Source organism: Chrysemys picta, chromosome 1 (assembly GCF_011386835.1).
Source record: "Chrysemys picta bellii isolate R12L10 chromosome 1, ASM1138683v2, whole genome shotgun sequence".
In the NCBI taxonomy this organism is placed as follows: Eukaryota; Metazoa; Chordata; order Testudines; family Emydidae; genus Chrysemys; species Chrysemys picta.
The window spans coordinates 281,570,975-281,583,505 of record NC_088791.1 but is presented as its reverse complement, the minus strand read 5'-3'; the positions used below and the strand labels follow the sequence as shown (position 1 = coordinate 281,583,505).

The window sequence follows — 12,531 nt, the reverse complement described above, 5'->3', positions numbered from 1 at the left end:
AATATCTGAGTTAGTAATCATTTCAATACATAATCTCCCTGCTAAGCTCCTGGATGATTTCACTATCTGACATTGCTGTAGTGCAGCAACATAGATTTGGAAGGCTGATCTAGAATAATCATCATAACCACAGCATTAAGAAATAAAGAACAGACAGAAACACAGAGAAATAGATCAATTTGCAATGTAAATATTAGAAAAGATACAACAGCAACTGCAGGACTAAAGAGTGTATGGAGAGATGCATAACAGGCATCCAAAATCATACTATTTATACATTGTGATGGCAATACACACAAGAAGAGCAATATATTCAAAATGCAGACCAAAATCAAAGACACAATGAGGTAGCTATTGTCAAAGACTATTTATAAAAGTACAAAATACAAGGAAGGCAAGGCTGTGACATCCTAAAAATGTTATTCTCTGGTTTGATTGAGTATTATTTTGCCATGGGAGGTTCTTTGTTCATAATCATGTTTGGAGGAGGAACTTAATTAGGAAAACTTAAAAGACTGATATTTTCATGTGCATCTACATCTTTACTATAAAAAGAAACCCCTGTCTGCACTTGATTTTCATTTGGAAATGAAAGAGCTTATGCACTAGATTGTTGCTGGAGAATTAATCCTTGTTTTCACTGCTTGTTTTGGTCCCTCAGACTGAAAGTTAACACAGCTTCTGAAAGGTTATTTTTTATTATAAATACACGAAAAAGGTCATCCGATAAAAAGTCTCTCTTATCATCCAAACAATGGTTTATTCTGGAGCTTACATTCCAGCCATTGAAATGTACATGTCAAGGCCAAGGCAAAATGCCATCATACCAATGCCAAGCTAATGTGGAAGAGTGTTCAGACACTTCCTGTGGCTAAGTGTCTAACCATTCTCTCCTTCATAGCCTATTTGCAAACCAGCGGTATTTCCATCTGTCCAATAAAGGCTAACAACCTGGGAAACAAAATGTGTAACGGCTCTGGTTTTGTGTATAAAAAGCACTACAACAAAAGAAAAGTTTTGGGGTAAAGGCCATTTTTAACCTGGAAATTTAATTCTATGACTCAGAAGATCTGCCACATTGGAAGGAACATTCTCCCCAGCCTTTTACCCATCACTCAGGCAAACCAAAACTTGAGTCAATCAGTATTCAAGTCTTTGGCATGTCACTATCATAGCAGCTACTTTGTCCTCTGTAAACCCAGATAATACCACAACTTTTTTTAATAAGGAAGTTATTTTTCTTTCTTAATAAATGAAGACCTATGGGTGATTCTCCAGAGTAGTGGAGCTGATTGCTATTCATATAGATCAGGGTGGGCAAACTTTTTGGCCCATGGGCCAGTATAGTAACTGGAATAGTTGTTTATTCTAAATATTGTACAAGACAAAGCAAAGAAAATGTTAGTGTAGATAATAGTTTTTAAGTCACTTGGCAATAGACAGTCTCAGAGCTTCAGGAAGGCTGCTTTGAAGATCTTAATTGGGTAAAATGCTTCCTAGGACCACAAACCCACAATTATAAATCTTATCTTTTTAAACAACATTTTGACAAAGAAATGGATGGAAATTCCCTTTCTGAAGGGAGCACAGAAGCTGCTGCAATGGAAGTTCAGGTGGCAGCTTAGACCTAATGGAAGATGAACATATTCGATCACTAGGCATCTCAGAAATTTTCTACAGGGAGGAGGTCAGAGGAAGAAAGGCCAAGGTCTTTGACAGTCTTGTTCATTAAAAGCTGACAAACATCTGTTTACAAGGGTTAGGATGCCCAAGAGTAGAGTAGTCAAAGAAGACAGGCTAGCCACGTGGGTATCAGGACACTTAGACCTGTCATCCTTATATCATGATAATTGGAGTCAGAGGGCCAATGTCCCCTAGAAGGACTGTTATGGACAGGACATCAGTGAAACAGGGAATGAGGAGAGTTAGCCTGGAAGCAACTCAGCCACATGGATGGAACAGTGCTCAGGTTTGAATAAAATTCCACTTTTTCAACGTAAGCAGCATTCAGCTTCACTCTTTGTGAAGGAAACATGGCAGCCAGGGCCAGCTCCAGGCACCAACTGACCAAGCACGTCCTTGGGGTGGCCAATCTTGGGGTGGCGGGGGGCACTCGTGGTGTTTGTTTTTTTGTTCGGCGGGGCGGCGCTCGAGGGGTTTTTTTTGTTTTTGTTTTGCCTGGGCAGCGCGGGGGGTGTTTCGGCAGCCCGGCATGGCGCAGTGCAGCGCTCGGGGGTTTGGGCGGCCCGGCGTGGCGCTTGGGGGTTTGGGCAGGGGAGGGGGGCAGCGCTCAGGGGGGGAGAGTGGGGGAGGCTGGGTGCTGGGGGGGGGGTGTTACGGTGAGTCGGCGGCAAAAAGGTTAGAGCCGGCCCTGATGGTGGCAGCATCAGAGTTGTGAGTTCTCTGAAGTGCAGCACCTGGCAGCCTGAGCCATAGAACTTGGTCTGAAGCCCCTGGGAGCCCTGGATTTTGTAGACACTAAGGAGCTCGTAGAAGGAGGAGTTCCAGCTGTACACAGACCTGGCTGTGCAGGAGGATGACGATAGGAAAGTAAAACTAGTGTTGTACTTTATTGGGGAACAAGGCAGACAGGTCTGCACCACTCTGAAGCTCAGCACTGCCTCAAGCCTCACATCAGTCCTAGGAGTCCTCGGGAACTCTTGCTCCCCAAAGCAGACCAAAACTGTGGAGTGACACAGGTGTTTCGCTACAGGCCAATCTGAAAGGGAGGGAGATTAAACCCCTATGTTATTGCCTTATGCACACTGGCTGCTACATGCAATTTGGAGTATTTGACACACTCTTGTAACTTGGGACAGGATAGTCTGTAGCAGTTGGGATCACCACCTGTGGGAGTGGCTGTACCAACAAGGTATAGTGGTTTCCATCATTTACAGGGTTTACAGTTTGGTTCAATGACCTTCAGCACCCCCACTACACAGATTGTTCCAGCACTCCTGCAACAAGGCAATCTGACATTAGACAGATGCTTAGACAAGGGGTGTGCAGCAGAAGCCTCAAGAGAAAGGATGAAAGCCCTAGGAGGAACAACACACCCAGAAGTATATGCAGTAAGTCAACAGCAAAGGAAAGCAGGTGGCCAGGGTACCCATAGTGAAATGCATTTACTGTGGGAGACAGCCTGAGGGGGCGAAGGAAAAAGTGCCCCGCATTAGGACAGAATTGCCAGCAATGTGGCAAATTGAACCATTTTAGCAGTGTGTGCAAGAGCAGAGGAAGGTTTCAGAAAGATTCATTCAGACTTGTACAAGAGGGGGATGGCACATCAGACAGCTGTGATCATATTCTCTCCTTGAGTCAAAGAGCATATCAGGTTCAGGCTTTCAAGACAGGAAAGCAACAAGGGATAATGCCAACTTCTGTGAAGTTAACAATGTTTACAGGGAAACACCCTGTGTGATTTCAGCTGGATAGTGGGGCCTCCTGCAGTGTGATTCCTCTGGGTGAACTGGACTCCAACAAACACATTACAAAGAGCAGGCACAATCTAAAAATGTACAAAAAGGACATAATGCAGCACACAGAAAATGTGACCTCATAGTAACTAACACAAAAAAGAACAGATGTTACCAACTGACATTTGTTTTGGTGGACGGTAAGCACCACAGATCCCTCTATACATACAAGCCATGGATCTAATCAACGTGCAGAATCAGAATTTTATAACTGCAGTGCAAGAAGAAAAAGGAGGAGTCCTGTGGACAATGGAGACAATTTTAAAGGTACGTGAGGATATTTTCAAAAGCAACAGATGCCTCAGAGTAAAGGTAAGTATCAGAGGGGTAGCCGTGTTAGTCTGAATCTGTAAAAAGCAACAGAGGGTCCTGTGGCACCTTTAAGACTAACAGAAGTATTGGGAGCATAAGCTTTTGTGGGTAAGAACCTTACTTCTTCAGATGCTTGCATCTGTTAGTAACTTCTGTTAGTCTTAAAGGTGCCACAGGACCCTCTGTTGCTTTTTTCAGAGGAAAGTTGTGACTGGAAGAAGACCCCACAATGAAACCTGTGTGCTTACCATGAAGGAAAATTTCAGTCGTACTATGTAATCCACTACAGAAGGAGCTTATAAGTGTGCGTCTATAAAAGCCAGTACAGCCTGGGTAAGCAGAATGATGGTAATAAAGAAGCCATCTGGCAAATTATGCATCTGCATAGACCCAAAGCCACTGAACTGGGCATTGAAAAGATGCCACAATTCACTGCCCATAGTTGAGGACAACTTGGCAGAACTTTCCAAAGCAGAATCTTTATGGTCTCATGTGAAGAACGGTTTTGGCACATAGGCCTGGAGAAAGAGTCCAACATGCTGACAACTTTGACCACACTATTTTGTTACTACAAATGCCTGCACATGCCAATGGACATAAGCCCAGTCTGAGAGGTGTTCCAGAGAAGACTCACCCAAGTGCTTGAAGGACTGCCATGGATGAAAATAATTGCAGAGGATATCCTCATTGCAGGTGAAGGGAATAATCATACCAAAGCTCTGACAGAATCATGACCGAAATCTATACGCTTTTCTACAGCGATGCAGGTACAAGGACATAAAATGGAACACAGAAAAAGTGTGACTCAACCAGCAAGAGGTGACATATACTGGACATCTGCTCATAGCAGAGGGAGTGAAAGCAGTTCCCAACAAGATTGAAGTGGACAGAGACAAGCCAACTCCAGTGGATGTGAAAGGGGTACAGCACTTCATAGAAATCATATATTTTCTGTCCAATTTCTGTCCACACCAGGCTGCAGCAGCAAAACCCTGGTATCAGCTCACAAGGCAGGATGTTAAATAGGACTGGGCAGGTCCCCAGCACCAAGCATTTTACATGCAGAAACAAATGATTAATCAATGCCCCGTCCTGAAGTACTACCACCACGGGAACCACTGGCAGTCCAGTGTGATGCATCAGAGAAAGGATTGGGTAGAGCTCTTTTGCAGGAGCAGCTGGTTGTTAACGCCAGCAGAGCTCTATCTGAGGCTGAACAGGGGTAAGCCAAAATAGAAAAGGGCTTTTGGTTGTGGTATTTGAAGTGGAGTGATTCCATCAATACACTCATGGCCACCCAGTAATAGCATAATCAGAGCACAGACCCTAGAGACAATTTGGGAAAAGTCTCTTCTTAGGGCTCCAAAGAGATTACAGCCCGTGTTGATGAATCTCCAGCACTACTGGGTAGAGATCAGATATTGTCCAGAATAATTACCAGTGTTAGCTGACACTCTGAGTAGGGCACATATACCCAGCACCAGTAAGCTGGAGAAAAGGCTTACATTTTCCACTGTGAGTTTCAAGTCCAATACAAGAGAGAAACTTTTCTGGTGTGGTGGATTTAATTAAATGAACTGCCAGTTATTTGGTGGTATTATTATTTTACTTTAAAAAACAGAACAAAACAAAAAGTCAGTTCCGGCAGAGCTAAAAGAAATCTTTGTGGAAAAAACAAGAACACAGCAAACATATTGCATTTAATTTGCACAACAAAGACTTGTGCTACTAAACTGAACTAGCAAAGTGTTCAACTTTAAAGGGAAAATCTTCACACAGATTCATGAAATTACTGCAATTACAGTAGCTTAACAGCTTCCTTGAAATATATCCTGGATGAAAATAAAGAAAAGAGAAGGCAGAGAATTAGCAACATACCTACTTACTCCAAAACTGCATTGTGTGCCTGGTTTTCGTTAACACTGATTAAATTTGTAATAAAGCAAAGAGCTCAGTCAGATCGTCCATGTTTAAAATGCACATACATCCATAACCGTGTGAAACTGTAAAAGATGTATTTTAGATTACATTTTTTTGCACTGTTGATGCTTTTTAATTCTACCATGGCTAATGTCTGTCACAGTTTAGCCAGGACTTCTATCCATAACCTTTGATTTTTAACAGGATTATATATATGAAATGTATTTGCGAATATTTGCTCTCTAAACCCAATAAAAAATACTGTCTTTGTGTATTAGTATGGCCAGCACTTAGAATAGCTGAACAAGTGACAGGAACTCCTAATGTCAGGTGATGGAACTGGAGCCAAGTTCAGTGAAGTGGAGTAGTGTGGCTATACTACTTAACACCCAGTGCAGATTTGTAACACACCCCTCTAGATCAAGCTTCTATGTAAGAATAACCACCTAAAGTTAGTAGTTCTTAGATAAAATAATTAAGCACCTATCCTAATATGTACTGGAACTAAGGAGGAAAGCAGAAATACCCTATGGCTTAGACATTCCATGTACTACATAGTACCTAAGTGTCCTTTAGTGTAAAGTTCAGATTTCATGTGAACCGTAAATGTCAGATTACTGTGTGAATTTGTGATAATCAGTTCTTTGCTCCAGGGATCTTACTTCCCCCTCTGGGGCTTGGTAAAAATGTTTGCTCTGTCTCAACCTTTCACTGTGTTAAGAAGAGATCCATTGAGGTGGTATCAGTTGCAAAGCTGCAGTCCAATGTCAGCCCTCCCCCAAAAAAAGTTTTGCTGAGCTGCAGCCTTAAAATGGAACAAAAGCTACCTTCCTGAAGAACGGCAAATGCCCAGCTTCTGATACAAGCTTGCTTTCTGGCCCAGCTATTTAGGATTCAGCATCTTTACTTCAGGAGAGATGGGGACCTTGGCAGCTGACCTTCCTGAGAAAATTTGGGTTCTTTTTTTTCAATGTTATCATCTGCCATTGATCAATGTACTTTCACCACCATCTAGCTTCAAGATAGGGTGCCATCTCACGAAGATGATCCTTTGTGGAGAAGTGCTCTTTAGAATCTGCATGTTCTCTGGTGTTCTCTTTTCTAACAATCAGAGGTTCACAAATTCATATACAGCACTGGACATACACAAGTTAAAGAATGACTATTATCTGACCTGGTCTCTGCAACATCTGGGCTGTCCCACTGGTGCTGAAGGCTGGAGTTGGATCTCTAACCATTATTTGAACTTATAGGCAATAGGGCAAAGCTGCTTTGGACTGAGCCTCAGTATTTCCTAGGGAAGGCAGTTTCTCAAACACCACCTTTTAGGGTGCATTGTATTTTGACCGCTCTGATTAGGGGTTAATGGACTATTATTTGACTGTAGATGACAATACAAATACTTTAGCGGAGCTGCTTTTTCATCTCCCTCAGGAATGTTACATGATTGAGTCCACTTCTGCTAATATTGCTATTGTAAGCTTTTGCTATCTCAGCAATGAACTACTACAGTTCACTGTTGGTTTCCTTGATGCTTCACTGTGCACAATGGTATTGCTATTATTACAGACAGTAGATGCCTGAGGAGACACTTGCACTAAATCAACCCATCAGATTACTCCAGAATTTAAGTACCTTTCACTGACTTTTACTTATAGATTTTAAGATTTCCCTTGTTATCCTTAGGGCTCTGGTCTTTGTTCATATTTCCTAGTCTGCTCTATATTTCCATTTACATTCTTGCTCTATATTTCCTAGTCTGTTTTTAGGTTTTGCTAGATATCCCCTAGTTCTGTCCTGCTAATTCACAGTAGCTAGTGTTTTGTTGTTGATTTTAATCTACAACATCCACCTTCCACCTTTGTAAAGAACAGATTGGAAAGACTAAGTCAATTAGTATTTTCAAGGCAAAGATGCATTAATATTTTCAGCTTGTCTTGTTCTGTTTGCATGCCCAGTATATTTATCATGGTGAGGAGAACTCTGTGATGTTGGTTCTTGGCTATCATAAGAACAAACTGGCATGTATTCACTAAGTTGTATTGTTCTTTTTCAGCACCTTAAATGACAGTAAGCAAAATAATTTATAAAGTGAGAGTTCTTCAGTATAAACATGTGCAAAGAGGGTAAACTATATTAATTGCAATTTTAATTGTAGAATATGACCAAATCAGTTTGATATTAAGTTACAGTAGGTAGACGGGGAAACAAATACTTTTGTTTAATTCTAGATATTTCTTCTCACTGAAAAAGTTGAATTAGCCCAGCTAAACATGATTTTCCATGTTATAATAATATAATTTAATTTAAGATCTACATAGGTCTAATATGCAATTGGAATGTTGCCTGAGTAAAGAAGCATACGTATGGGCCTATTTGAGACAAAGAGGTTTCAAGAATGTTAGATACTTAAATTGGCTCATAAGACACTGAGTGGCATCAAACTCTACTACAATTGGAACAATGCTCAGGTTTTCATTGAATCTTTGGAGTATATAACATCCAACATACAAGATAGAAAGCAAGCAAGAGAGCAAGAGAATAAATCTAGTTTTTCTGGAACTATTAGAATGTCATGCAAAGAAAAGATGGCTGTTAAATTAAGCAAAGCTATTTTGTCTTCAACTCATAATTAGTTCTGAATGTATGGCACAAAAGGTAGAAGGGTTATTTTTCAAACCATTTAGTGCAGACTTAGATTTAAAGCAGCTTAAATTTAGCATCTGTCTCTCCCCTTACCCCGCCACTAAAGTTATACACATATGTTATAATGTTAGAGTAATTTACTTTCTTAAGTGCACAATATCTCTGAAAAAAGCTATTGCACCACTTTTAAAAACACCAGGAAGATATTTTGGTGTGTAACTAATACGCTCATATTTGGCTCCCTTTTTGTAGCATAGTGACTACTCTATGAAGCACTATCTCGTCTTCATGTTACTTTATAACTGGTGGATCAGTGACAATAAGTCCAACAAAGAAGCTCTGGGGAAAGCACTCACAGGTAGATTCAGCCTTACTAGTAAGATCAAGGGTGAGACAGACTTGGCGTTGCATTGTCACTAACTCATACTTCCCCAGTGAGACAAAGTTGCATCCAAGGTAACTTTAATAAAGAAAGCACTGGTGAAGAAGCCTTTGCTCTCCTAGGAGCTGAGAATGGTTGCTAATGGTCCTCAGGTATAGCATTACTTTGAATAAGTTGTAAGTTGTTTACTGGGATTGGTGATGTATTAAACTCTTGCTCACTAGGACAAAATCATGAAATGCAATGTCACATTTTCATTAGGGTCCTAGGACACAGCAGGTAAACAAATAAACCTATGGCATATGCACAAAGAGCTCACCTACCTCACACGTACCATACCATTACTAATAACAATCGTTATCTGCTTGAACATTACATGGCTTATTTAAGTCCAGGGATAATAGGCTGCAAAGGAAAGGATATTTAAACTAATCTATGCAAGTTATTTCTGGGTCTAGACTGATGCACAAGTAAAGAAATAATAAACAAATGTTAAATAGTATCAAAATATGAATGGGGAAGAAATGTTAGGGTCAAACTCAGCCCTCAGATAAATATGTTCTGTGGTCATTGACACCAATGAAAACCTCTGAATGCATCCAAAGACTTTTGTGCATGTTTCTCTGCTAAATGTCTTAGGCCAAGTCCTCATCTGGTGAAAATTGTCATAGCTCCATGGACTTCAATGGACTAACTCCAATTTATGTCAGAAAAGGATATGAACCTTATTTTCTAGTTTCCACAAAAATGCTTAGTACAATTATGCAATAAGGATTTGCAAAAGCACTTAAAGCTATTTTTCCCCCCGCAGAATTATTGAGTTAGCTAAAATTCATTGCGATTAGGAAGACTGGGAAGGGATTCTAGAAGGAAAAGGCCTAATTATGAGCTAAAATTATGCTCGGTAGCTGATTCCAATTAACAACATTTTTAAAATGTTGTTCAAGTTCATTTAAATAAAAAAAGCAGAAATGGATCGAGGCATATGGTGCTTATGCACCACAGTGATAAGCATGATAGAAAAGCCTAAAATAGATTAGCTAGATTAGATTGGATGGATAAAATAGGTAGGTAGGTAGACAGTATAGGCAGATAAAATACGTAGATAAGAGCGACACATCAATTAGATAGACCGACAGACAAATAAGATCTATAGACAGGCAGATAATATAGACAGACATAAATGTGATTCAGTTTCAGTGAAGTTTCATGTTGGGTTGTAAAAACAAAGTTTTATGTGGTATGGTTTTCAAATATTTTGCATACAGTATAGCAAAAAAATTGAATGTAGCATAGTCACTCTAGATTATAAATATTTTAATGTATTTTTTACTTATTAATTTTTTGTAACCAGAAAATCAACACATCTGGTGAGATACAATATGACATCTCTATAAAAGTTGTTTCAGAATCTAAGAATTGTGTCATTGAAAATTGAATTGAAGAAGTTAAGTACCAAATTTAAAAAAATGTACCAATGTTTTTGAATGCCCCCAAGAGCCACACCAAGATGGAAAATATGCATATGATTATCTAAGGGTCTAATCCCACAAAGACTATGCCCAGGAGTAACTTCACTCAAGTGAATAGTGGTGTCGTGGATGGCCAGCTCTGTCTCCAAAGAGATGTCCCGCATGAATCATGCTGTTACACTGCAAATACTACAGGAGACTTAAAAGAAATATTACAGTATGTTACAGCATTAGCCCAGTAATGTGTGATTGGATCACTGCAGTATTGCTATTGCTAAATGTAGGCAAAACTCTCTTTTCTATTACAGGGAAGTCCTGGGGGTCTCACCCATGTTACACACAGGACAATTTGATTTGAGGTGATTTTGACCATTACTGTAACAGAGATAGTATTTTCCACAAGGGTTAAACTCATTGGAATTGGAAGACAAAGGGGGCATTGAAGTGTCTTTTTATTTTAATTATATTGCACAGATTTCTTTTGTACTAATTTATAGCTACAAACACTATAAATTAATGCACGTGAAACTCTGAAACACTCTGCAGTATATTAAAAATCTGGCACATACTGAACCTCCTATGGGACAGCTCTATGCTCCCATGAGGTTGTGTGGTGGCTGTGACACCACTGCCTCACATATGTTGGGGCATCGCATCGGAGCTAGTCAGCAATGAGAGGGATGGATGTCACATGAACTGAGAAAAAGGACAAGGAAGAATGAGTTGTGCCCTTCTAACCTGACTACTCGGACCAATCAGCAGCTACTCATACAGTTATTTGATGCTTTATCTTTGTGTGCCACATTTAACAGAGATGAATATAGAACAGTTGTACATTTGTATCATATAGAACTATGAAGCTGAAGTGTACTACACTGATATTGTTTTATAGTCCAGGGAAGTAGAGTCCCATTGTAGCTGGATCTTGTTCCGGTGCGTGGGAGCAAATTTTCATCCTTTGCACACACAGTGCAAGGACCAGGGGTATTTGCCGTCCCTGCATTTCGGGACCATAGAGACTGCCCCTTCAACACACCACTGAGTATCAAAATGGGGGAGAAGGTGATGAGGTGAGACCACTTGTCTCCCCTCCCCAGTCAATGAAGCTGGCCAGCCACCAAAAGAGAAGCAGGCTGCGGCTTTCCAAGGGATGATGCAATGTTCATGCTCCTATCATGCACTGGCAGCTCTAGGAAGGAGTGTGACTCCTGAAGTACGTTCTTTATAGAAGTTCCTCGTGGGATATGGCAGCGCTGCATTCTCTCCCACACTGCGGTGGGGCTAGGGTTGCCAACTTTCTGACTGCAGAAAACCGAACACCCTTGCCCCGCCCCCTGCCCCACCCCATTCCCCGAGGCCCCACCCCCGAGGCCCTGGCCCCGCTCACACCATCCCCCCCTCACTCCGTCGCTTGCTCTCCCATACCCTCACTCACTTGCTCATTTTCACCAGACTGTGGCGGGGGTTAGGGTGTGGGAGGGGGTGAGAGCTCTGGCTGGGGGAGCGGGCTCTGGGGTGGTGCTGGGGTTGAGGGGTTTTGGGTGCAGGAAGGGGCTCTGGGCTGGGGCAGGATGTTGGGGTGCAGGGAAGGGAGGGCTCTGGCTGGGGGTGCGGGCTCTGGTGTGGGGCCGGGATGAGGGGTTTGGGGTACAGAAGGGGCTTTGGGCTGAGGCCGAGGGGTTCAGCATGTGGGAGGGAATGTGGCTGCGGACTGTGGGAGGGAGTTTGGGTGCAGGCAGGGGCTCACGGCTGGGGCATGGAGTTGGGGTGCGAGCTCTGGGCAGTGCTTACCTCAGGCAGCTCACGGAAGTGGACAGTATGCCCCCGCAGCCCGTAGGCGCAGGGGCAGCCAGGGGCTCCGTGCGTTGCCCTCGTCTGCAGGTGCCAACCCACAGCTCCCGTTGGCCAAGGTTCCTGGCCAATGGGAGCTGCAGAGCCAGCACTCAGGGTGGGGGCAGTGTGCAGAGCCTCCATGGCCGCCCCTGCACCTAGGGGCCGCAGAGATATGCTGGCCTCTTCTGGGAGCTGTGTGAAGCCAGAGCAGGCAGGGAGCCTGATTTAGCCCAGATGCACCGCTAACCGGACTTTTAATGGCCCCGTCAGCAGTGCTGACTGGAGCCACCAGGGTCCCTTTTTGACCAGGCAGTCCGGTCAAAAACCAGATATCTGGCAGCTCTAGGTGGTGCTAAATCTAGCCCAAAATGTAATATTTAATTCAGGGTTCTGCATGTCTGGCAGAATAACAACCCCATGCCCCATAATGAAAGCAAAGAGCTAACAGTCTTTTTCACACAGTGGAAAGGGGTCAGCATGAAGGAAGATA

The 12,531-nt window shown here is 42.3% G+C and overlaps 1 protein-coding gene across 20 annotated transcripts in view; it reads right to left on the bottom strand.

Moving 5' to 3' along the window:
- The window catches only part of PCDH9 (protocadherin 9), an 890,445-nt gene that overhangs the window by 822,275 nt on the left and 55,639 nt on the right, over positions 1-12,531 (bottom strand). Inside the window, exon 3 of one of the 20 annotated variants that reach the window (XM_042861716.2) lies at positions 5,376-7,767. The exons of the other annotated variants lie outside the window; for them this stretch is intronic. Coding sequence (XP_042717650.2) covers positions 7,741-7,767 — 27 coding nt within the window. The 3' untranslated portion in view covers positions 5,376-7,740. Of the gene's footprint in view, positions 1-5,375; positions 7,768-12,531 lie in introns of those variants that run through there. 20 annotated transcript variants of the gene reach the window in all.